Below are 23,474 nucleotides of genomic sequence, written 5' to 3'. Positions count from 1 at the left end.
AGTCGGTTTAGTCATTAGAACATATTTCTTTACCGTTTTGCCAAAGCCAGTATTGGCATGATTGGCCCCAAAAAGGTTTTCTATAATGACACCATTTTGACAAAAAATGGTGTGCAGCTACAAAACCAGTATTGGCTCAATGAGAGGTTTTCTGCCTGTTTTCCCAAATGGTGTGCCACAAAACCAGTATTGGACCACTGCAGGTTTTCTACCACTTTCCCAAAATGGTGCACCGCTACAAAACCAGCATTGGCCCATTAAAGGTTCATAATTTTGCCGAAACGTTGTGCCGCACAAAACCAATATTGGCCAAGACAGGCAAACCTCCGTCCTAACTAAAATAGTTTGCCTCTATAAAACCGACATTGGCCCAGTGTGGGCACTTTACTAGCAAGGACATGACGCTTGACCGGAAGAAGGCCAGCACTGGCCCAATTCTGGCTCAATATCATCAAGATGACATTTGGCGTCATCTGCGCATGCGTCGGCTTTGAGGACGGTCGTCCCTCAATTTCTACGACAGTACTTGGGATGAATCTTCGTTGTGCTGAAAACGACAACGTTTAGCTGAACAACCGTCGCAGAACCATCCGTCGTCGAAAACGAAAAGTCCCTACCATTTCCGGAAGACGACAACCAATTGTGGGACATAGATAACCCTTCCACACCCTCTCCTACCCATTTGTTATTATTATTATTATCTTTTTAGAAAGAGCTGATTAATTTGATGTTTGTTGCGTTCCCCCTTACATAGTTATAAAATGGTACTCTTCTACAAATGTTTGGCAAGTCAGTCAACCCGCTGGTGAGTGTAATTTATTCCTCCATGGTGGTGTGAACTAGAAAATAACAACAACTAATATCCACAATCTACCCAATCATAGGTTTTGAAGTAGGCCTGCACCGACCGGACGCAAAATTCGGATATCCCAAAATCCCATCACCGGTTGCAAAATGTGACCGATTGCAAAAAGCCACCACCGATCCCTAAAGTTGACTGATTGCAAAAAGCCACCTCCGATCCCTTAAGTTGACCGATTGCAAAAACCATCACCGATCCCTAAAGTTGACGATTGCAAAAAGCCACAACCGATCACTAAAGTTGACCGCATGCAAAAAGCCATCACCGATCCCTGAAGTTGACCGATTGCAAAAAGCCACCACCGATCCCTAAAGTTGACCGATTGCAAACAGCCACCACCGATCACCAAAGTTGACCGATTGCAAAAAGCCACCACCGATCACTAAAGTTGACCGATTGCAAAAAGCCACCACCGATCACTAAAGTTGAATGATTGCAAAAAGCCACCACCGATCACTAAAGTTGACCGCATGCAAAAAGCCATCACCGATCCCTAAAGTTGACCAACTGCAAAAAGCCACCACCGATCCCTAACGTTGACCGATTGCAAAAAGCCACCACGGATCGCTAAAGTTGACCGATTGCAAAAAGCCACCACCGATCACTAAAGTTGACCACCGATTGCAAAAAGCCATCAACGGTCGTGAATATGCATGACTGACCGATCGCTAAAATGGACCACCGATCGTGTTTTATCACCGCTCGCTAAAGTTGATCACCGATCGCATAGGACCACCACCGATGACAAATTTGATCACCGGTTGCAAAAGACCATCACCGATGATTAAATGCCTCTTTGGCGTTCCATAGTGGCGGAGATGACGACGCGACCTAGATATAATGACAGCATGTGCATGCATCTCATGCAGTCGAAAGTGCATCGACCCCAATCAAAGTTCAACAACATTGCACCAGTCTCCTCTAACAGAAACAAACAGCCATGCAAATACCTGTTATCTTAAGATTTCGTTTCAAAATGAAATAATTTTTTCATTCTTCTCTTTAATATTTATAACACTAAATACATATTAAATACTTTGTTTGTTGTCTTACACCAAATAATATGATCAAGCATGTCTTATTCCCTGACGCTTTCTGGCGCGCTGAGGCATACATACCCGGGTCCCCCTCATGAAATGTACAAAACGGCGATTGCATAATTAACTTACGAAAGTTGTCAGTGACGAACTCCGAACCGGCTGAAATTTCGGGATAAACTGTGGTAACAATATGGCTTCTGAGCACAGTTTGATGGTTTGATAGACTTGTGAAGATTCTCAAGTCTTATTCTACATTTTGAGCCAGAAATTTTGGGTTTCTTTCTCCTGTCAGAGTTGTGAATTGTGTTCTCACTATTCAAGTGACTATGCCGCTTCGGTTTCTTCTCAGGTAAGTCAGTGTACACGTAGACGGAAAGTTATCCCATTACTCTGTGAAATATCACTATCTTAAACCCATCAATTTCGGCACAGAAAAAAAAAGTTCACAGATTTACAAACAACTTACAGGGTTTTCGAAAGGTAATGGTGAACTCTTGAAACATTATTCCATGGAATGCTAATTACTTTTTGAGAAAACATTAAAAAAACAATTATCAATTCTCGTTGTCGAGAATTACGGATTTATTTTAAACACATGTCATGACACGGCGAAACGTGCGGAAACAAGGGTGGGTTTTCCCCGTTATTTTCTCCCGACTCCGATGACCGATTGATTGAGCCTAAGTTTTCACAGGTTTGTTATTTTATGTATTTAAAGTTGTGGTACATGAAGTGTGGGCCTTGGACAATACTGTTTACCGTAGGTGTCCAATGGCTTTAATTGTGACACCTGTGTTGATAAATTTATCTTTTACAATTTCTTCTGTTTTTCCTTTCAGGTACCTTGCTAACAATGAGCAACTTATAGAAAAGGTATGAAATATTACAATCATTATCACTGCATCAGACTAGGCCTATTCTTAAAAAAAATTAAATCATATGTTTTTGTCAGAGTTCGCAGTGTAACTTGTAAGTAGAGCTAAGAGAGTACTCTGTAATACTAATAGTTCAGGAGGCCAGATGGCTGAAGATTGAACTTGATTTAATGCTTTTATTGCTGTAGCTCATTTAATACAGTTGAGTGTGTATCGCCTTAAAACATGGCCGCCTGCATACAACATTTACTTGTTACACACGGCCTCGTGAGGGCGCTCTTCTAACAACAAGCCGTATTACAACATCTTCTTTTTTCTTTTAAAGAAAGCCAAACAATATACATTTACTTGCAGTAAGATTTTTTTTTTTTTTTTAAACAAACCCTTACCAATGAGGAATAAAAACAAACTTTCTTTGAACACTTTTTTTTTTTTTTTTTCTCTACTACTGTTTGTTTTTTGTTCTGGGTTTTCTGTTTGTGAATTTTTTTTTTAAATCAACAAATTCTTGCAGAACCAGTAGTAACTTTTGGCGGCAACAACTAAGTAACATATTGTTCCAAGTATAGTGTAGGTTTGACTGTCCGGCCAGACCTAGTTGTGATGACATGCGGTGGTTTTTCCTGCACCGTGTCATTCAGATTGTGAGTCTGTTCTGAATCAGAGTCAATGTTCAGAGTTTGTTCTTGATCCTTGCGATATGAAGCTCTGATGTCTCGTCTGTTTCGTCGATACTGATGTCCATCAGCGGTTTGTACGATGTAGGACCGTGGTGTAGCAGCGTTTCTAGCGATCACCGCGGGTCTCCAGGTAGTTTCCTCGCGAACACTTACTGGAACTCCAGTGGCAAAGGGTTTGAGTGGTTTTGTGTTTCGATCGTAGTAGTGCTTTTGCATGTTTTGCTTGGCGTGAAGTTTCTGCTGAATATCTGTGAAGATTTCTGATTTCAACAGTTCTGCTGTTGTCGGTAAACGTGTCTGTGTTCGACGTCCAAAGAACAATTGGGCAGGAGATGGGAGGCCATCTCGGGGTGTGTTGCGGTAATCGAGTAGTGCCAAGTGCGGATCCTGATTGTCAGCGATAGCTTTTTTGAGCAGATTTTTGGCTATCTGAATAGCTTTTTCAGCTCTGCCGTTTGATTGGGGATAGCGCGGAGAGGAGGTTGCGTGTGCAATATGGTAATCCTTAGCAAATTGTTTGAACTCTGACGAAGCATACTGCGGACCATTGTCAGAAAACAGTATATCAGGAATACCATATCTTGAGAACTGTTGCTTACAGCATGCGATAACTGCGGAAGATCTCATGTTGGACAGTTTGTTGACTTCGATGAAGTTTGAGTAATAGTCAACAAACACAATGTAGTGATCAGACTTGATCTCAAAAATGTCAGTTCCAACCTTTTGCCAAGGTCTCTGAGGGATTTCATGCGGTATCATCGGCTCTTTGCTTTGCTTAGCTTTGTATTTCTCGCATACAGCACATCTGTGTACCATATCTTTGATTTGTGCTGACATGTTTGGCCAGAACATGATGTCCCTTGCTAAGCGTTTAGTTTTCTCAATACCTTGATGGCTCTGGTGTAGTTTTGCAAGCATCGTTTTCTGCAATGCCTGTGGGATGAGAACTTTGTTGTTTTTGAAGATTAGTTTTTCTTCAATTGTCAGCTGTTCCCGAAAATCCTAGAATTGCTTCATGTTGGTTGGTAGGTCTGCTCTGTTATCAGGCCAACCATTGCAAATAGTCTTCGCGAGTGTCTGCATTGTGGGGTCGTTGGCTGTTTCGCGTTGTAGTTCGTCTATTCTCTCAGCCGACATTGGTAGGCAAGTGACCATACAAATCGGAATCTCATTGTCAGTATCATTTGATGAAACTTTGTATGGCGGATAGTTGCGACTTAATGCATCTGCCACTACCAATTCTTTTCCTTTTTTGTAGCGCACTTCCACATGATATTTCTGAAGTTTGAGAAGCATGCGTTGTAATCGTAAAGGAGTTTGCTCAAGTGGTTTTCTCATAATTGCTTCCAGTGGTTTATGATCTGTCTCAACCACAAACTGACGACCAAATACATACTGATGGAATCGCTCACATCCAAATGTGATTGCATACAATTCTTTCTCAATTTGTGCGTATCTGCACTGTGCTGGCGACATCGCTCGTGATGCATAAGCTACAGGTTGCTCATTCTGCAACAAAACAGCCCCTACACCTGCTTTTGATGCATCTGTCCTGACTAACACCGGTATCGTGACATCATAGAATTGCAAAACTGGCGATGCTGTTACCATGTTTTGCAATTTCTCAAAACTTGCATCTTGCTCTTTTCCCCAGTGCCATGCAATGTCATTTTCAAGCAGCTTTCTCAGTGGCGCTGTGACTTGAGCAAGATTAGGGAGAAATTTGCCAAGGTAGTTGATCATACCAAGAAATCGTTGCAATTCAACTTTGGATGTTGGCTTTGTCATGCTCGTGATTGCTTCAATTTTTTGTGGATCTGCTTTCAATCCTTCTGATGTCAGCACGTGACCAATGTATTTCACCTGATCCACTTTAAACCGACACTTCTGTGGGTTGAGCTTTATGTTACGTTCTTGAATGCATTGAAGGACTCGCTCAAGCCTTTCATCATGTTGTTTCTCATTTTCACCCCACACAAGAATGTCATCCATAATGACCTCTACACCTTCAAAGCCTTCAAATATCTGGTTCATTGTTCGCTGGAAGATTTCTGGTGCCGTCATAATACCGAAGGGCAAGCGTGTGTATCTATAGCGACCGTGCGGTGTATTGAAAGTACAGAGTTTAGAACTCGCATCGTCAAGCTGAATCTGCCAATATCCACAATTTGCATCAAGTGTTGAAAAGACTTTAGCATGCGGCAATTTTGAGGCTTGGATCCAAGCAAATGCGTACTTTATCATCCTTCTTAGGGACCACCACCATGCTATTGACCCACGCGGTAGGTTGTTCTTCTTTTACGATCACTCCTAGTTTTTCCATTCTAATTAGCTCTGTCTTCACCTTATCCGAATAGCGACTGGTACTTTCCGTGGTGCATGAATAACTGGCACTGCATCTGGTTTAATATACAGATGGTGTTCCCCTTCAAGGCATCCCAGGCCCTCGAATACATCGTATTTGCGTAGCATTTCCGCGTTTGGATTTTTCTCAAGTATGTCAATACGCTTGATAAGACCAAGACGCTCACAAGCTTTCAGCCCAATAATTGGTTGAACTTTACCAGGCAAAACTTGGAATTCAATGTCAAAGAGTTTGCTCTTGCGTTCACACAACATGGTGCATTTTCCGATGGGCTTCATTCTGTCACCTGAAAATGACACCAGTCTGTCATTGGAGCGTTGCAGTTTGTTGCAAATCTTGGTGTGCACACATTCCGGAACAACGTTACATTGTGCACCTGTATCTACCTTGAATCTGACAGTGCGGTTCATTATTTTGAGATTGATCATCCAGTCAGGTGTATTTGCCTTGTTGCTCTTTTCTAGGCCAACTACATCTACAAAGAACTCATCATCATCGGTATCAGAATACTCATTAATTCCATGCATCTTTTGTGTTCGTGCGTCATTCCTTCGAAATGTTGGTTTAGCATCCTTTGATCGTGACATGCAGACTTTTTCAAAGTGGTTTTGTTTCCCACAATTTCCACATGTCTTACCGTACGCTGGGCACTGACCTCTTTCATGTTGCCTACCACAGTATTTGCAAGATCGCCTTTCTGGATCAGGGTTGTTAAAGGTTGACTGACGAGTCGCCGCATTTGTGGGCAAACCCTGTGTTCCTTTGTTTTTCTGTTTGTACAGTGCATTTACTGTGATGGTGCTCTGAACTCCAGCAGCCATGTCTCCTATCTGTGATTTACTGATTTCAGCTGCTCTGCAAATTTCAATGGCTCGCTGCAAGGTTAAGTTCTTCTCGCGAAGAAGTCGTGCTCTAGTACTATCCTCAATAATCCCAACAACAATTCTGTCCTTAATGAGGCTATCTCCAAGGTTTCCAAACTCACATGTCTGGGCTTTCTTCTTCAGATCCGTGACAAAAATATCAAAGTGTTCTCCCTGCATTTGCATACGAGTGTTGAACTTGTGCCTCTCATAAGTCACATTCTTTTGCGGCTCAAAGTAATCTGTGAATTTTGTCAACAGAACATCTAGCTTCTTTTTGTCATCTTCATTATCAAAGTCAAATGTATTGTATATTTCAAGTGCTTCTTCTCCAATAGTATGCAACAACGTGCAGCATCTGACATACATCGGTTTGTCTGCCATCCCCGAGGCTGTCATGTACAAATGAAATCGTTGTTTCCACTTACGCCAGTTTTCGGAGACATTTCCCTCCAGGCAAAGGCTATCTGGTTGCTTGATGCTATCCATCTATTCACTGTAGTTTACTTCTGACACCATGTAATAATTCAGGAGGCCAGATGGCTGAAGATTGAACTTGATTTAATGCTTTTATTGCTGTAGCTCATTTAATACAGTTGAGTGTGTATCGCCTTAAAACATGGCCGCCTGCATACAACATTTACTTGTTACACACGGCCTCGTGAGGGCGCTCTTCTAATAACAAGCCGTATTACAACATACTCCTACTCTAGCACTATGAGGTTCGTTCCGCTATCGTCTCTGTAGTAGAACAAACCTCATAGCTCGAGGAGTATGTATGTAGGGAGGTAGTTGAGATAACGTAACCCTCCTCCCGACGGCGGGGAGGAGGGTTACATTATCAGAGCTTGCAGTGTAACTTGTAAGTAGAGCTAAGAGAGTACTCCTACTCTAGCACTATGAGGTCTGTTCCGCTATCGTCTCTGTAGTGGAACAAACCTCATAGCTCGAGGAGTATGTATGTAGGGAGGTAGTTGAGATAACGTAACCCTCCTCCCGACGGCGAGGGAGGAGGGTTACATTATCAGAGTTTGCAGTGTAACTTTTAAGTAGAGCCAAGAGAGTACTCCTACTCTAGCACTATGAGGTTCGTTCCGCTATCGTCTCTGTAGTAGAACAAACCTCATAGCTCGAGGAGTATGTATGTAGGGAGGTAGTTGAGATAACGTCACCCTCCTCCCGACGGCGGGGAGGAGGGTTACGTTATCAGAGCTTGCAGTGTAACTTTTAAGTAGAGCCAAGAGAGTACTCCTACTCTAGCACTATGAGGTTCGTTCCGCTATCGTCTCTGTAGTAGAACAAACCTCATAGTTCTAGGGAGAATGTATGTAGGGAGGTAGTTAACCCTCCCCCCGACGGCGGGGAGGAGGGTTACGTTACCGCAACTAGTAGGTAGAGAGGGGTAGCAGTCATGAACAAGCCGTCTTAAATGAGCTGGGTTTAGTCAGTTGTGGTGCCAGAATCCTGGGCTTTATTGCCATGACGTGCTTGTGTACTTGAAACAGTTTTATTCAAGTCTTCGCTTCACCTAGGTGTGCATGTACTGAGTATAAACATGGAGGAATAAGTTCTCCTCCATGGTATAAAACAGTAACAAACATGACTTAGCTGTAGTAGCATTGATGCTCCTTTTCCAAAGGTTCCCTTTAGACTTTTCCAATGGGAACTGCCCTTATTGTGTTTATTTATGTTCAAGTAAATCTGCAATCACTCTAAAATCTACCTGTTTACCTGTAGATTCTGCTCTGCATAATGAAGGCTAAATGAAGCCTTATAAAACGCCCATCCATATTCACACAAACACTTATGGCGATTTAATTTTGTATTTGCAAAAGAACTACAGCAATTACTACTCAATTGCATATTCATGTTAACTTTCAAGTTCATGACTTCAATCGTACGAGTCAATTTAATGATGGCTCACGTTTGTGTATATTGTTGGTACACCTACATGTGTTCGTCTGTCCTTGTTGTCCCTTGTGTCTTTGTCTTTGTTTGTCCTACATCCATGTTACCGTACCTTGGTTGTCTCACACCAAATGTTTGTCTGTCCGTAGGATAGGGTACAAAAGCATCACGCTTAACCTTACACCTAATAATATTGAACCATTGTGTACCTAATATATCATACCTTATACTATAATTATTGCTTGTACAATTTCGACATAAATGTACATTATTGTAGACTGGTATTGTATGACAGCATTGAAGTAAATGTTACTGTTGCTAATTGCAGTTAAATCACCCTCTCAAATATAGAATTCCAGGCCTAAAGTTAAGCTTCACTGGAAGTTGTGAAAGCTTAGTATGTCTGATGACAGGGATATAAATTTTGTACAACTGCTTAAAGACACTGGACACTATTGGTAAATGTCAAAGACTGGTCTTCACACTTCAACTCAGTGTATCTCAACTTATACATAAAATAACAAACCTTTGAAGATTTGAGCTCAATCAGTCGTCGAAGTTACGAGATAATAATGAAAGAAAAAAACCTCTTGTTACAGGAAGTTGTGTGCTTTCTGAGGTCTTGAAATCAAATTCGTGGAAAATTACTTCTTTCTAAAAAACTTCGTTACTTCAGAGGGAGCAGTTTCTCACAGTGTATCCATTAGCTACAGCTCCCCATTATTTGTTACCATGTAAGGTTTTATGCTAATAATTATTTTGAGTAATTACCAATAGTGTGCAGTGCCTTTAAGGGGCTTATAATGTGCACTACAAAATAACCCAATATTCTTCCCCCTTTCTGTTTCAGCTGGCAGAATCTCGCATCATGAGACGGCTGGCTCAGATGACGGCATATTCTATCAACAAAGCACAAGCCTTAAGTGAGTGCCATTACTACATTGTATATCTTGCCAATTATTTCCTAAGACCCTCGTTCATTCACAATCACAGGGGAGGATCAGGACTGTGGAGCTCGAGAAACAACTCAATGTTGCTTTCCTTTTGCTTTGTGAACTAACATGGTTGCATTTTGTGGAGTTAAAAATTTTTTTTCTATTTAATGGCGGACTCTGTCAATATACAGAGTGAAAGAAGAGCCACACAATCAGACAATCAGAAAGTGTGGATCATTAATATTAGTTTATTTTGGGTGGTGTACCCGGACTGTGTTGGTTCTCCATAGGGTTCCGTCCTGCATTGATGTCTAAAGCTCTGATGTCTCCAGTTCGGTGTCTTCAAAACATCTAGGTCTACCACGTTAAATTTCCTGCTTCCATGTTAGGGTTCCCACCAGTGAATGGGTTTTGATCATTATATTCTACTATTAAAACATCTTTCTAAACTTATTTATTTCATGACTATAACATACACTTTTGTTCATACCAAAGTGCCTAATTCGTAGGCAACAAGTTCCTATGATGAAGAAACCTGCTTCCAAGAAACTAGACTTGATGACAAGTCCTTAGGCGCTGCCTATTAGTCTGCCGTTCATGCAACAGTCACAGTGCGATTATACACATGCATCGGCCGTAGATAGCACGAGGCAGCTCTTGCCACTGACTCACACACACCTCTTGGGATCGAAGTTGAGTGTACCGTCCCCGTAGCTACACCGCGCTGTAACTACATCGCGATTAACAATTACCGTCTTGATATCAAGACCACCAAGAAACCTGCTTCTAAAACCATTTCGGACTAATTTATTGGACAACTGATTTTGATTTCAGGCCATGAAGCAATTGAGAAGGCATCAGAATCAGAAGTCCTCAAGAAGATGGCCGATGGTTCGACGGATCAGAATGATAAAGTTACATCTTCCTTCTCTAGAACTTTTGCCAGGGAACTCCGGGAAGGAATGAAGGACATTGAGAAAGAGATCAAAAAGAAACAGTTCAAAGAATGATCTTTGGCGGAATCGTATCATATTTATATGCAATGAGATTTTGTACATAAACACTACAGAGGAATGCAACAGTAAAGTGTATCATTTCGCCATGGGGTGCTCTTTACCAAGGAGAAATTGCCTTGGTGCCCTTGCCCTTTCAAAAATGAAGCATACAGAGTACAGGTCAGGTTAGGTGACGGTATAGACCATAATGAACTTTGTTTACAATTGGCCTACGTGTGACCTTGTGCTTTCTTTATTCTAGTATTCTGGCAGGCAAGATACTACACTGGTCATATGGGAAAGTTGACGGTTTGTGTCATTATTTCCACATAAATCCAAGAGTTATGAAAGTAAAAGCTGGACAAGTTTTGAGATGTGCCCCCTTTCATCATATTAAAAGTTGATAAGAATAAGACAGCGCAATCTCCATTAGGCTGTGTACAAATCATGCCTACAGGAAGTCCAGGCTCTGTGGCTCTTTTGTAAACATGTGATGTCACAGGTCACATCGTCTATAGACAAATCCGGGCGCACACCGGGCGCGCAGGTGTTGAGCACCGCGCGCCATTTGTTGCGGTGTCTTCAGTGTATAGACTGCACAAAAAGACACCGCAATGGGAGACTTTCTGGGACGATAGAGGGCAGCGGACTTACCGGGTAAATCCATTGTTCTCAGAATTATGCGCATGTTCAGAACTACGTAAACAATGGAAATTTACCCGGTATGTCTGCTGCCACCTAGCGTTGGAAAGTCTCCTATTGTATAAAACAAAATCAATAGAGGGCGCTACCAATTTTGTTTTGTCGGATTGGTCTATAGGTTTAGTAATCACTCTTAATTAATGGCAACGAAACTTACTTGGTACAGCAGTACAGTAAAAATCATTTTGACAATGATTTTACTTTGAAGTAATGTGGTTATGGAAAAAGATAAACGTTTTTATCCCCAAAATGTTTAATCTGAGAAGCTCTACTGGTAGTAACCTATAGGAAATGTGTGCTCCAATTATGGATTGGTGGACAAAAACGCGACGACCTTTTGAAATGAAAGTTTCACAGGTTAGTTTCATTGTATATATCTATATTTGTGTATGATTAAAACATTTAAACGGTTAACAAAATCAAAGGCCTACTTTCCCTTTAATTTTTCATTTGAAAATGTTTATAATAATTCAGTATTATTTTTTTAGCGCCCTGTTATTTTTGAAGGGGGAAGGCAGGTGTAAACTCGAGGTGGAAAAGAACTGGTTAATGTCCTTTTGCACTGCTGAAAAAGCCTCAACTCCCCACTATGATAGAGTCGCACTAGTCTTGTCTCAAGACCCTCCTGTCATTGATATACCCCAAGCCATTGCCACAAGAGGGTGCTTTCATACCCCCAGGAGAGTCTTGGGGGCCCTTTTCGAATCGTCTGTTTCAGTCTCTGTTCCGCGTCTAAGGCCTTGACACAAACGCAAAGCACGCGCAATAGGAGACTTTCCAACGCTAGGTGGCAGCAGACATACCGGGTAAATTTCCATTGTTTACGTAGTTCTGAACATGCGCATAATTCTGAGAACAATGGATTTACCCGGTAAGTCTGCTGCCCTCTATCGTCCCAGAAAGTCTCCCATTGTAAAAACAACCGCTAATAGCCTGAGCCATCAGTGGATGAGTTTACATTGGTCTTACTAGGGTCATTCAACTTAATGGATGAGCAGTTCATCTGCCTGGAACAATCAGAAGCTCTACTGGTGTGTGCATGATCCAAGAAATAAAAGGTGTAAACTGTCAAATGAAAAGAATGTTTCATTCTAACCTTTTTTTGGAGCTTCCTTGTTATGATTTGCTTAATATTTACGTATACATTATGTTGAATATTATTTGTATTTTCTATTGGTTAGTGTCATTTGTTGTGGTCATTGCCATCCGTTTGAATGAATTACATGGAGATAACATGTGTTAGTTGTCAGATGAAAAGGATGTTTTATTCTAGTCTCTTTCTTTAAATGCAGCTTTCCCCGCAATGTTTTGCATAATTCATGCATACATCATGGATTTAATGTCATTGGTCTTTCCAAGGAGGTTGGTGACCATTCTTGTCTTCATTGTAATGATATTGGTGTAGATGCAGTGGTCATTTTTGTATCATTTTTAGTGCAAGGAAATCCGACCGGATACGTGTAATGTTAGTGTCTGAAAAAGGGGCAGGCCGTTAGAAAAAAAAAAATCACACACAATAGTTAGCATCTCTTTTTGAGTGTGAGCTTCAATAGCTTATAATCCCTATACAGGGTTTATACAGGGTTGACTACTAAAAAACAAAATAAGGGGTTTTATGTGTGTACGGGGTTCACCCCACTAAATAAGGAGAGAGAGCGCGCAGAGAATCGTCATCAATAATGTTTTGTAGGCCCTCAAAAATGTTCTGTAGTTTGACAGATTTGAGTATCATGCGATCACATCGCAAACTTCCGTAGGCCTACTCCACGAGCGCGCGTGTATCAGTCAGCCGTGACGGCAAAACAGCCAGGAGGCGCGGGTGTTTAAATAATTTGTATATTTTCCGCGTGCACCATCATCGAATAAAATTAAGCATTCATTAATGTTCAATTCGCATGATGATATTTATCGACATTTTGAGACGGCTATGCTCTGTGTGAAACTACAGGAGTGCGTTTTGGCGACCCCAACCAAAAACTGTTTCTCACGTCATAACCAAAACGGTAACCGAGCTCCCAACTCGGTTATCGTTCAGTCTGAACAGCAGAACCAACGACCAACAACCCAGTTTTTGATTGGGGTCGCCAAAACGCACTTCAGTCATCTCTCACCTACGTCACAGACTATTGATTTCTTCATGCAAACACTTCATGTCAAAAACTTTGCAATCCTGTCTCTGGGCTGAAATGATCTCTTGCTCATACACAAACACCCGATGTTCGAATGTGTGCATACAACTGTGACATCAGAAGCTCAAACATCGCCCTCCCGGATGTCAGCAAGTAGAAGACCTGTGATTGGCTGGTGTTTGTGTTAATTGTGACGTCACATTGGCGGGAATGTTGACTACTGTTGCTCTGTGCACGCGGTCTTAATGTTTACGACCATCTCACAACACAGAAATACAAACACACCACTCACAGCAGGTTACGTGAACACGTTAAGTTTTTGTAGCTACCCAGCGATTTGAACTGAGAAAAACGATTTGCAAATCAGTCATTGCAAAAATCAAGAGACGATTTTTGAAGAACAGACGTTTTTGTGAGTATCCCGTCTTATGCTTGTCTGTTTCTTTTCAACGTAACATACAATTTAAATTAAAAGTTTGAAAGTTTTCTTGATTATTTGCGGGTCAAATAAGTTGGTAAATTTAGGGCAGTTGCCATGCAATTCATTTGCGATAAAGCATCGGCCACTTGGTCTGGTATCAGGTGATGCTCTAGAAGTTTGACCTTAGACCAGTACTGCCTTAGACCCGGCCGAGTGGAGATCCATGCCATGAACGTGGTTGATGGTATTCAACTTAGTATGTACGCTGTATGGGCTGCTACACAATGACATCAAGATGGACAATATTATATTGATGTCCTATGACATTGTGAAGCATCTTTGGCATGCATTATGTGATTGATGTAGGTGTTGCTAAACAACAACGAATACCCCATCAAAAAACTATGTTTTAACAAGTGAAGTGAAAACAAGATATCGCCGGTTTCATGCCCATATCGCTCCTGAAATGGTCGAGCCCCAGTCGACGCAAAGTGATATTTTTCAACTCGGCTACATTCTCCATAGCATCGGCCAGTTCGGAGCAGTTCACTTTCAAGAACAACTTGGGGATACTTGCAAATCATGAGATCCTTCACAACGACCTGACATTACACACAGGGTGTCTCAAAAAAGGAACTTGTTTTTGCTAATTCCTGCGCAGCTAATTTTCATACCATTTACAAAAGTTAACAGTGCTCACCCAAGCATGAACTTTTCCGGACTTTTTGGTGTCATATGAAAGTAGAGTCCATAACTATCCATATATATAACCTTTTCCCCCAGAATCATATATATTTTTTACTTGGCAGCCGTTTCAAAAGTGTATAGTTGGGTTTTTTGAGACACACGGTACGGTATTGAATTCAAAACAAATCCTTAATTTAGTGAAAATATTAAATAAGTAATTATAAATAGGGTAATTTTAAGTACAAAAGTAACGTACAACAAATATTATCCCAAATACCCATTAGTGAATTGTCAGAACGAATCCCTATTTTATGACTAAATTGGAAACATTTATTAAACTTTTATTATTCTTAAATGGAGAATACATCTTTGTCAGAGCTTCTCTTCATGACTAAATTAGCATTTATTGAACTTCTATTATGAGCAGCACTGATTATGAGAGGCAATAAGTACCCCCTTCGTCGGAACTTCTCTTCATATGAACTAATGAGCATTTATTGAACTTATTATTTAGATAATCCCCAAGATTGAGATTCAAGATGAAGACAAAGATTTTTCGTAAGCTCAAAATAGTTAAACCTTTATTGTCCCTGAAATAATGTTTAGTTCCCACGAACAGAATGAATGACATTGTTCTGGGTGTTTTTCTTAAGTTTTTAAATATTCACAAAAACAACAACAAACAAACAAACAACAACAAACCAAACGAAAAACGTCTTGCAGTCTCTAGTTGCTTTTGTCTGTAGGCCTCAACCTTTCCACTAAAAGCGCCACCAACGATAGTGCTGGTGTTAAGCCCATAATGACGAAGGCTACGTCATAGCTTCCAACTGTGTCGTATATCCAACCTAGGAGAAAAAAAACCTTAATTTATCTCAGTTTGCAGATTAATTCCACTCAATGATAAATCCTAAAGCTCGGTTCATACTTCCTGCGAATGCAAATGCGATACGAAATTTGACAATAATTATAATAATAACATGCGTTTATATAGCGCTTAATACCAGATTTCTAAGCGCTGAACATGAAGTGAATGATAACAAAAAAAAGACAATTAAAAATGGGATGAAATAGCAGAAACTGAACAGCTTAGATGGATTTAAATATTCAAAAAGCGTGTTTTGAGAGCTGTTTTAGATAAGTCCAGTGTAGTGGAGGCACGGATGTGAACGGGAAGATTGTTCGGGAAGAGGGAGTGGCGATTGAGAAGGAGCGGTTTATAGGACCACGGCTGTTTTCTCAGGAGTTGAGCATCAACTGACAGCGAATTCGTGACGTCAAAATACGTATTGCATTCACATTCGCAGGAAGTATGAACCTGGCTTTGCAGGCTCCTACTTTTTGGACCAGGGGTACAGTGTGTTGAAGCGGTTGGGATTGAGCGATGGCGCGGGCAGGGTGGCGAGCACATGGTTAAAAAGATCTCTGTGGAGATGTCAGAGTATACTTGTGACCCGATTTGACACACAGTAACTACAAATTCATTGTGGCGGCCATTTTGAACCTCAATAATACTTTTTGGATTGACCACTTGATAGTCCATTGACTGTTTAGCTTAATTTGTTAGATTTCACGAAAACGTAAAATCACAGACACATAATGTCTGACTGTTGTAATGAAAAGTTCACCCTTAACAGAGACTGAAGTCTGTGCGTTTTTCCAACTACAGAGGCACTGAGCACCTTTCATGACATCTGACCAATAGAAACCGGGAAGAGCCTTTGGGTTCCACTCCGAGGAACGGAAACCGCCTGTCAGTTGGTATCACTTTTAGCCTGGAAACTAATTGTTTGCAAATACAGGCACTAAAAGTCACTGGACACATTTGGTAGTTGTCAAACACCTGCCGTCGATTTCCTAAAGAGTTAAGACTCGTCTTATCTCGAGTTAGTACGAGCACTCGTCCTAACTTAGGATTAATCTCAAGGTCTGCATGCTACAGTGCAAGGTTGGGACTCGTCCTAAGTCATAAGATTAGTCTTAAGTTAGGAAGAGTTTTGTGAAATCGACGGCAGTATTCTCACTTGTCCCAACATATGCATCAAAATAAAAAAACAAATATGTGAAAACTTTGACTCAATTTGGTCATCGAAGTTGCAAGAGCAAAATGCAAGAAAAACACCCTTGTTGCACAAATTTATTTACTTGCAGATGCCGAAAAAAGGCTTCAGTCCTGAATATTATTTTGAGCGAGGAATTATCTCTTTTTTAAACACTACGTTACTTCGGAGGGAGCCGTTTCTTATTCAACAGCTCTGTGTTGGTCGTTACCGAGTAATGTGGTTTTTTTTTGCTAACAATGATTTTGAGTATTAAAGGAACACGTTGCCTTCGATCGGACGAGTTGGTCTACAAAAAGCGCTTGAAACCGTTTTTTTATAAAATGCATATGGTTGGAAAGATGTTTTAAAAGTAGAATTCAATGATCCACACAATTTTGCTTCGAAATTGCGTGGTTTTCCTTTTACTGTGCGAATTAACACGGTCGGCCATTTTTGACTCCCATAAATGGCCGACCGTGTTAGTCGACGAGGTAAAAGGAAAACCGTGCAATTTCGAGGCATGTTTGTGTGGATCATTGTGTACTATTTTTACCATATTATGCTTTCATAAAAAACGGTTTCAAACGCTTTTCAAAGACCAACTCGACCGATCCAAGGCAACGTGTTCCTTTAAACTAACCAATCGTGTACAATGCCTCCTAATCTTATTATTTTAGACGTGCTAAGAAGTGTTTACATCATTTTAGAGTAATTACCTGGGAAGAATCCAAAGCAAAAGAACGCAATACCAGAAACAAATTTCATCCAGCTGAAGGCACTTGCAAGGAGTTCAGGTCCCAGTAACTCTCTCGTCAAGATGTCAACAAGTGCACCTACTGTTCCAAGAGAGCCATAAAATATAAAGACGTTCACCATCATCAACCAATACGAGTTCATCCATGGGTCGACAAGAAGACACGCAGAAGACGCCAATATGTATATCACCAGAGCTACTCGAACTGACAAAATCCTTCTGTCAATGATGGGACCGCTCAGAATCTTTATGACTACGTTCGACAGCCCTCCTACGGTGGTGAACAAAACCGCGTCGTACGCCGTGAAACCTTTCGCCAGGACGTGATCAATAAAGTAGGCGAACCAGAGTACACCCGTTGTACCGTTGAAAATGAATATGAAAGTCGGTATCCAGAACGACAGTTTGGAACAAACCGAGATTCCTGAGCGGTTCTTGATAGTTATCATCGTTTCCTCTAAGCAGACGCCACGTGGTTTCGTATTGCATTCTTCAACGGATGAAGGGACTGGCGTGTATTTCACTTCGTGTGACTCCTTTGATGGTTGACTGAGAAGGGCGCCACACACGGCGATATTTAAGTTAATTCCTCCCATCAGGAGCATGGTACCCCGCCATCCGTAGGTATCAAGGAATACTTGGACCAAGGGGGCCATGATGATCAATCCTAGAGGACTCCCTGCGTGTCCAATACCAACAGCTATGGCGTATTTTGATGTGAAACAACGTCCCATCATGGCTCTTGATAAGATGTTGGTGAAGCTCAAACCGGACCCTGAAAGAGACCATCATATTTTCAAGAATGTGGACAGCGCAATACGCTTTAGCACGGGGGGGGGGGGGCCGGGGGGGCGCACATCAAATGAAAGCTCACATCTTCATACTAGAAATTGCTTCAAAGGCTCAATATAGCACAGTAGAACAATCATTGGATGTATTGTTATTATCATTGATATAAACCACAAGGGAAACTGACTAGGTAAATTTTTAACTGATTTTGGGGGTTGAACAAAGAATTGACTAGAGTGGGATTCGAACCAACGACATCCGGATTAAAGTGCCGGCGCTCTACCAACTGAGCTATCTAGCCCTATGTTGGCGGTGTCCCTATTTTGTCAATATCTTTGTTCCGTTATTATTATTGTATAGTTTCTAAAGTATTATGGTATTGTGTGGTTGTTTGCAATAGTGACACATTTTATGATTTGCGATGTTCCTTCAGGGACACCCTAGTTCTTCTCGGTTCATGCGGAACCATCTCCAAAACTTGTTAGCTTGACAGTTACTTGTATCATTGAATCTATGCATTGTAGTTCCCGGTTTGTAAAACATAAAGGAGGTTATAATTTCCATTATTCAAACTCATTCCAGGATTGGTACATTTTGATTTTCACACTGCAAGAAACACCTACATAGTGCAGCAAGCCCAGACAGAACAGAACATAATTATATTGTCGTTGTTGTTGGTGTTTTTACTTTTCAACTCATCTTGAAATCTTTGTCATTTTCACATGTTTGTGGTGAAAGATTGAAATAAGTTTACGATTATCCGTATCATCCCGAAAATAAAACAATTTAATGGTGAACAAATCTCCCATTTTGTAGACTCTGTAGACGCTAGGTGGCAGCAGACTTACCAGGTAATAGACCTTTTCGCAAATACCGGGGCGCGCGCGTAAAGCTTGGAATTAGGTGCATTGTGGTCTTGCTGGTATCCAAATTTGATCCATATATATCCCACAATGCACCTCATTCAACAGTCTGCGCTTGCGCATTGGTATTTGCGATAAGGTCTATGCGCACATAGACCTTTTCGCAAATACTGGGGCGCGCGCGTAAAGCTTGGAATTAGGTGCATTGTGGTCTAGCTGGTATCCAAATTTGATCCATATCTATCCCACAATGCACCTCATTCAACAGTCTACGCTTGCGCAATGGTATTTGCGAAAAGGTCTATTACCAGAAAGATGCATTTTACCTTGTAAGTCTGAGCCACCAAGCGTCCCGAAAATTCCCCATTGATTATTACCACATCCAAGTGCGAGAACGATAGTGATTTGGGCGACATTGGTAGCAAATGAAGCAGCGATGAAAGAAGCTCCAACCGCAAAACCACTCGCCATAATCACAGCTCTGGTGCCAAATATAGATTCCAATGGTGACGCTAGGGGACCTGCAGCCGGTCAAAGAAAAAAACAGTTTGGTTTTGTGAATAGATGGATTGCACATGGCGTCATTGGCCACCATATGATTTACACAATGAAAAAGTGAACGCGTGTACGCAGTGCGTACAATTCTCAGCCAATAATAGCCTTTCACTCGTGTACGTTTCATCAAAGATGGCGGCCAATGTAAGGGATCTAATACTGTTTGGTCTTATCGTGTACGTACATAAGTTATCGGCAATACGTTTCCTCAAGTTCACCTGGAGTGGTGTAAATTTAAGGCGCTTTTACACTATTGGTAACTGTCGAATACCAATCTTCCCACTTGGTGTATCAGAACATGTGAACAAAATAACAAACCTGTGAAGATTTGATCTCAATTGGTCATCGAAGTTGCGAGACAATAATGGAAGAAAAAACACCCTAGTCGCCAAAGTTAGTTGTGGGCTTTCAGATGCTTGATTTCGGGACCTCAAAATCTAATTCTGAGGGCTCGAAATCAAGTTCGTTGAAAATTACTTCTTTCTCGACAACTACGTTACTTCAGAGGGAGCCGTTTCTCACAATGTTTTATACAATCAACAGCTCTCCATTGCTTGTTACCGAGTAAGTTGTTATGCTAACAATTAGTTTGAGGAATTACCAATAGTGTCCTCTGCCTTTAATCAATTACCTGTAAGGCATACGACGCCCGCAACGATAGATACCATCCATCCCATGAGCCAGGTCTGAGCTGTGAATTGCTCCGTAAGAGTTGGTAACATCACTCCGAGACCTTTTATATTGCCGACCCATAGAAACGTGGTCACATGCAGGCAAAGAACTGCGCACCAGCCTCGACGAATTTCAGCAGAAGTCATGTTGAAGGAGTCCTCATTAATTACCAATAACAGTTAGCAATGCAACGTGTAGGTAACTGGAAGACCTGCAGGCACCGAACCGCAAACTATCCTAAAAGATTTGAGACTAATTCAAAATGTACAGCTTTACAGAAGAAAACAAATGGGAAGAGAAACACAAATACGGATATGATGTTCCATACGGAGCTTGAAGAGTGCCATCATTGGTATCTGTAACGAAATAGTCTTATGGTGCCTTGGGATTGCGGACAATGAAAAGAACTTTGTTAGTTCATAATATATTCAAACGGTTGAAAGGTACATGTAAAGTAGATGGCTGTCCCATTCAGTGACGCGTCAACGCTGTTGACTTGAGATTATCTTATTCAAAACTAAAGTTAACTGTATATTATTATGTTTTATGTGTGGGTCAGATTGTGCATAGTTTGTCTTGTTGGTCAGAACGACATGGGCTAGTTGACAAACATAGGGTGCGCTCGATATGCTTCCCTGGGTCGACCCGGTCTGCCCCGGTACGTTGGAATGGGAGACTTTCTGGGACGATAGAGGGCAGCAGACTTACCGGGTAAATCCATTGTTCTCAGAATTATGCGCATGTTCAGAACTACGTAAACAATGGAAACTTACCCGGTATGTCTGCTGCCACCTAGCGTTGGAAAGTCTCCTATAGCTTTGACGTCATTCCAGGGGCTCACCGGGTCAGCCCCAAGTGCCATACTAATGTAGTGGGTCACTTCGTGATGGCCCCAGGTGCATGACGTCACCACGAGAGGGTGAGTGATCGTTCGATTAGCTCTTGTCAGGGACTCACCCGACGAGTGAGCACCGCGGGGTCGACACAGGGTAGCTAATCGAACGCAACCAATAGAGGACCAGAGGAACCGGTTGACAAATGCATCAAAAATCCAGAGGTCTCATCAGTAGGTCAAATCGCGAAAATCGTGTATGAAAATCAATCAAGCAAAGTCATGCACATTCATAATAAATAAATAATAGTAATGAATTGGTTTTTATTCTGGTGCGCATTCGTCACTCAGTGACACTCCTGCCGTCGATTTCGAGAGAGCCTCAAGCCAAATCCAAAGCAGAAGTCGTGGTTTCGAAAAGGGCCTATGATGGCTATATCGGACTGTGTAAAGCCGGGAAACGGCAACTTCGGCTATATATACAGCTTCGGCTAACCAATTCTTCAACGCTGGAAGACGCGCAGATCCAGCTGTAGCTAGCTGTAGCCGAAGTCGCCGTTTTGGACGCGGCCTTACCCTGTTTCAGCCCAATTAATAGGTGGCAACATGCCCCTGGAAGGTGATTGTTTGATAGCCAACATTGGTTGTAAGGCCCTTTTGTTTTAGCAAGGGTCCCTTGCTAAATTTTAGCAAGCAATTTTGGCACCCCAATGTGTTTACTGTCCATACAGAACGGTAAATTTGAGAAGGTTTCACGAGGGACCTTTAGACAGGCCATGCTCCAATTAAGCAATGGACCCCTGCTAAACTGCTGTCGTGTTGGGACTGACTCGTCCTATAAGTCCTAAGATTAGTCTTAAGTTAGAGAGTTTTGTGAAATCAACGGCTGGCGCTGTAACATGCAGTATTTCCGGCAAGATGTGGGACTATGTTTGAGTTATGAAACCTTATCCTTGCAACCAAGAGTGCATTACAATGTGTCGTGTTGGCGCATTTGCTGCCAATCAAACTAGGAACCCGGGGCGCATCCCTTCTCCTGTCAATAAGTGCACTGGGTCTTTCACGTGCGTTACTTACACAACATATGGGGCCTACTGATTTAAACGTCTCATGAAGCCAATGAACTCACCTCCTCAGAAACAGCCATTAAAACCAGATGCGAAATGAACGCCCTAACCGATGGGTACCCCAAAAAACAACGCGTTATAAACACGTTAATGTATACGTTACATTGAAGTTTGTGCTGTTCCTTCATGGGGCCACTGCCGAACTCCCGTCTGAAAACGAGTGGCATTTACAAATTGAACGGTGTTCAGCGACATGAGCCAAAACCATGCCAAAACGCATAATGCGGGGCAGACAAACAAGCACAAAAATCAGTCAAGCTTTCTGTAGGTTGTTAAAGGCACGGAGAAGGCTTTTGATATGTTAAAATGTGGATCGGTGTCACCCCTATGTAGATATGTATGAATAATATACAAAAGAAACCCTGTCTCTGTGATAGTGCGTACAGCTCAGTCGGGCTCCAGCGAACAAACGTAGAGTCCTATATGGCCCTTTTCGAAACGACTGGATTTGGCTTTGGATTCGGCTCAGGCTAGATTGACCCCGCCGTTTGTATTGACAATTTATTGCACTGCGTTAGGTATACGCGCTCAGGGCTTAAGACGAGAGAGCCTCAAGCCAAATCCAAAGCAGAAGTCGTGGTTTCGAAACGGGCCTATGATGGCTATATCGGACTGTGTAAAGCCGGGAAATGGCAACTTCGGCTATATATACAGCTTCGGCTAACCAATTCTTCAACGCTGGAAGACGCGCAGATCCAGCTGTAGCTAGCTGTAGCCGAAGTCGCCGTTTTGGACGCGGCCTTACCCTGTTTCAGCCCAATTAATAGGTGGCAACATGCCCCTGGAAGGTGATTGTTTGATAGCCAACATTGGTTGTAAGGCCCTTTTGTTTTAGCAAGGGTCCCTTGCTTAATTTTAGCAAGCAATTTTGGCACCCCAATGTGTTTACTGTCCATACAGAACGGTAAATTTGAGAAGGTTTTACGAGGGACCTTTAGACAGGCCATGCTCCAATTAAGCAATGGACCCCTGCTAAACTGCTGTCGTGTGACAAGGGCCTAAGTGTACCCTCGTGAAGTGACTATTCGCAGCTTGTGTTGTGTTAGGCGACCTCTCATAAGCAGTCTTTTAAGATGTAGCGAAATCGCGACCTCATTTTCGTTCTTCTAAAACCATATCAAATTCTTTGCCTGTTATACAAGTTGGTTTTGTGGACCGGACTGGATATCGCCCCCCCCCCCCCCTCTCTCTCCCCTACTTGAGCTTTTTTCTATCAAGAAGTGTGCAAGTCGCCCTAAACCTTTAACAAATGGACGCAGGAACATGCCAGGATGACTAAGGTACAAACTGCATCTCCCTAGCATTTTTTGTTCCAGAGTTATTCCAGAGCGTTGCTGAAAGTTTTTAATTGTCCGGGCCTATTTGTTGAATGACCCCC

The 23,474-nt window shown here is 41.8% G+C and overlaps 2 protein-coding genes across 3 annotated transcripts; one reads left to right on the top strand and one right to left on the bottom strand.

The window, feature by feature from the left end:
• Positions 1-1,766: 1,766 nt before the first annotated feature.
• On the top strand, positions 1,767-10,858 carry LOC117287735 (protein NCBP2AS2 homolog). The gene is made up of 4 exons (XM_033768238.1): positions 1,767-2,251; positions 2,742-2,775; positions 9,444-9,516; positions 10,363-10,858. Exons 1-4 carry the CDS (start codon positions 2,229-2,231, stop codon positions 10,536-10,538), a joined length of 306 nt encoding a protein of 101 aa, XP_033624129.1. The 5' UTR covers positions 1,767-2,228; the 3' UTR covers positions 10,539-10,858.
• A 3,708-nt stretch (positions 10,859-14,566) lies between these two features.
• On the bottom strand, positions 14,567-22,317 carry LOC117288304 (monocarboxylate transporter 12-like). Of its 2 annotated transcripts, none has more exons than XM_033769111.1 (5): positions 22,099-22,317; positions 20,097-20,374; positions 19,288-19,431; positions 17,221-18,033; positions 14,567-15,310 (listed from the first exon to the last, which is right to left on the bottom strand). In XM_033769111.1, exons 2-5 carry the CDS (start codon positions 20,281-20,283, stop codon positions 15,189-15,191), a joined length of 1,266 nt encoding a protein of 421 aa, XP_033625002.1. In that variant the 5' UTR covers positions 20,284-20,374; positions 22,099-22,317; the 3' UTR covers positions 14,567-15,188. The 2 variants fall into 2 exon arrangements, with proteins under 2 accessions (XP_033625002.1, XP_033625003.1); XM_033769112.1 differs by having other exon boundaries at positions 20,097-20,369.
• Between the last annotated feature and the right edge of the window lie 1,157 nt (positions 22,318-23,474).

The sequence above is a fragment of the Asterias rubens genome, chromosome 3, assembly GCF_902459465.1.
Source record: "Asterias rubens chromosome 3, eAstRub1.3, whole genome shotgun sequence".
Lineage (NCBI taxonomy): Eukaryota > Metazoa > Echinodermata > Asteroidea > Forcipulatida > Asteriidae > Asterias > Asterias rubens.
The sequence above is the reverse complement of the archived record's forward strand: the minus strand, read 5'-3'. Positions and strand labels throughout refer to the sequence as shown.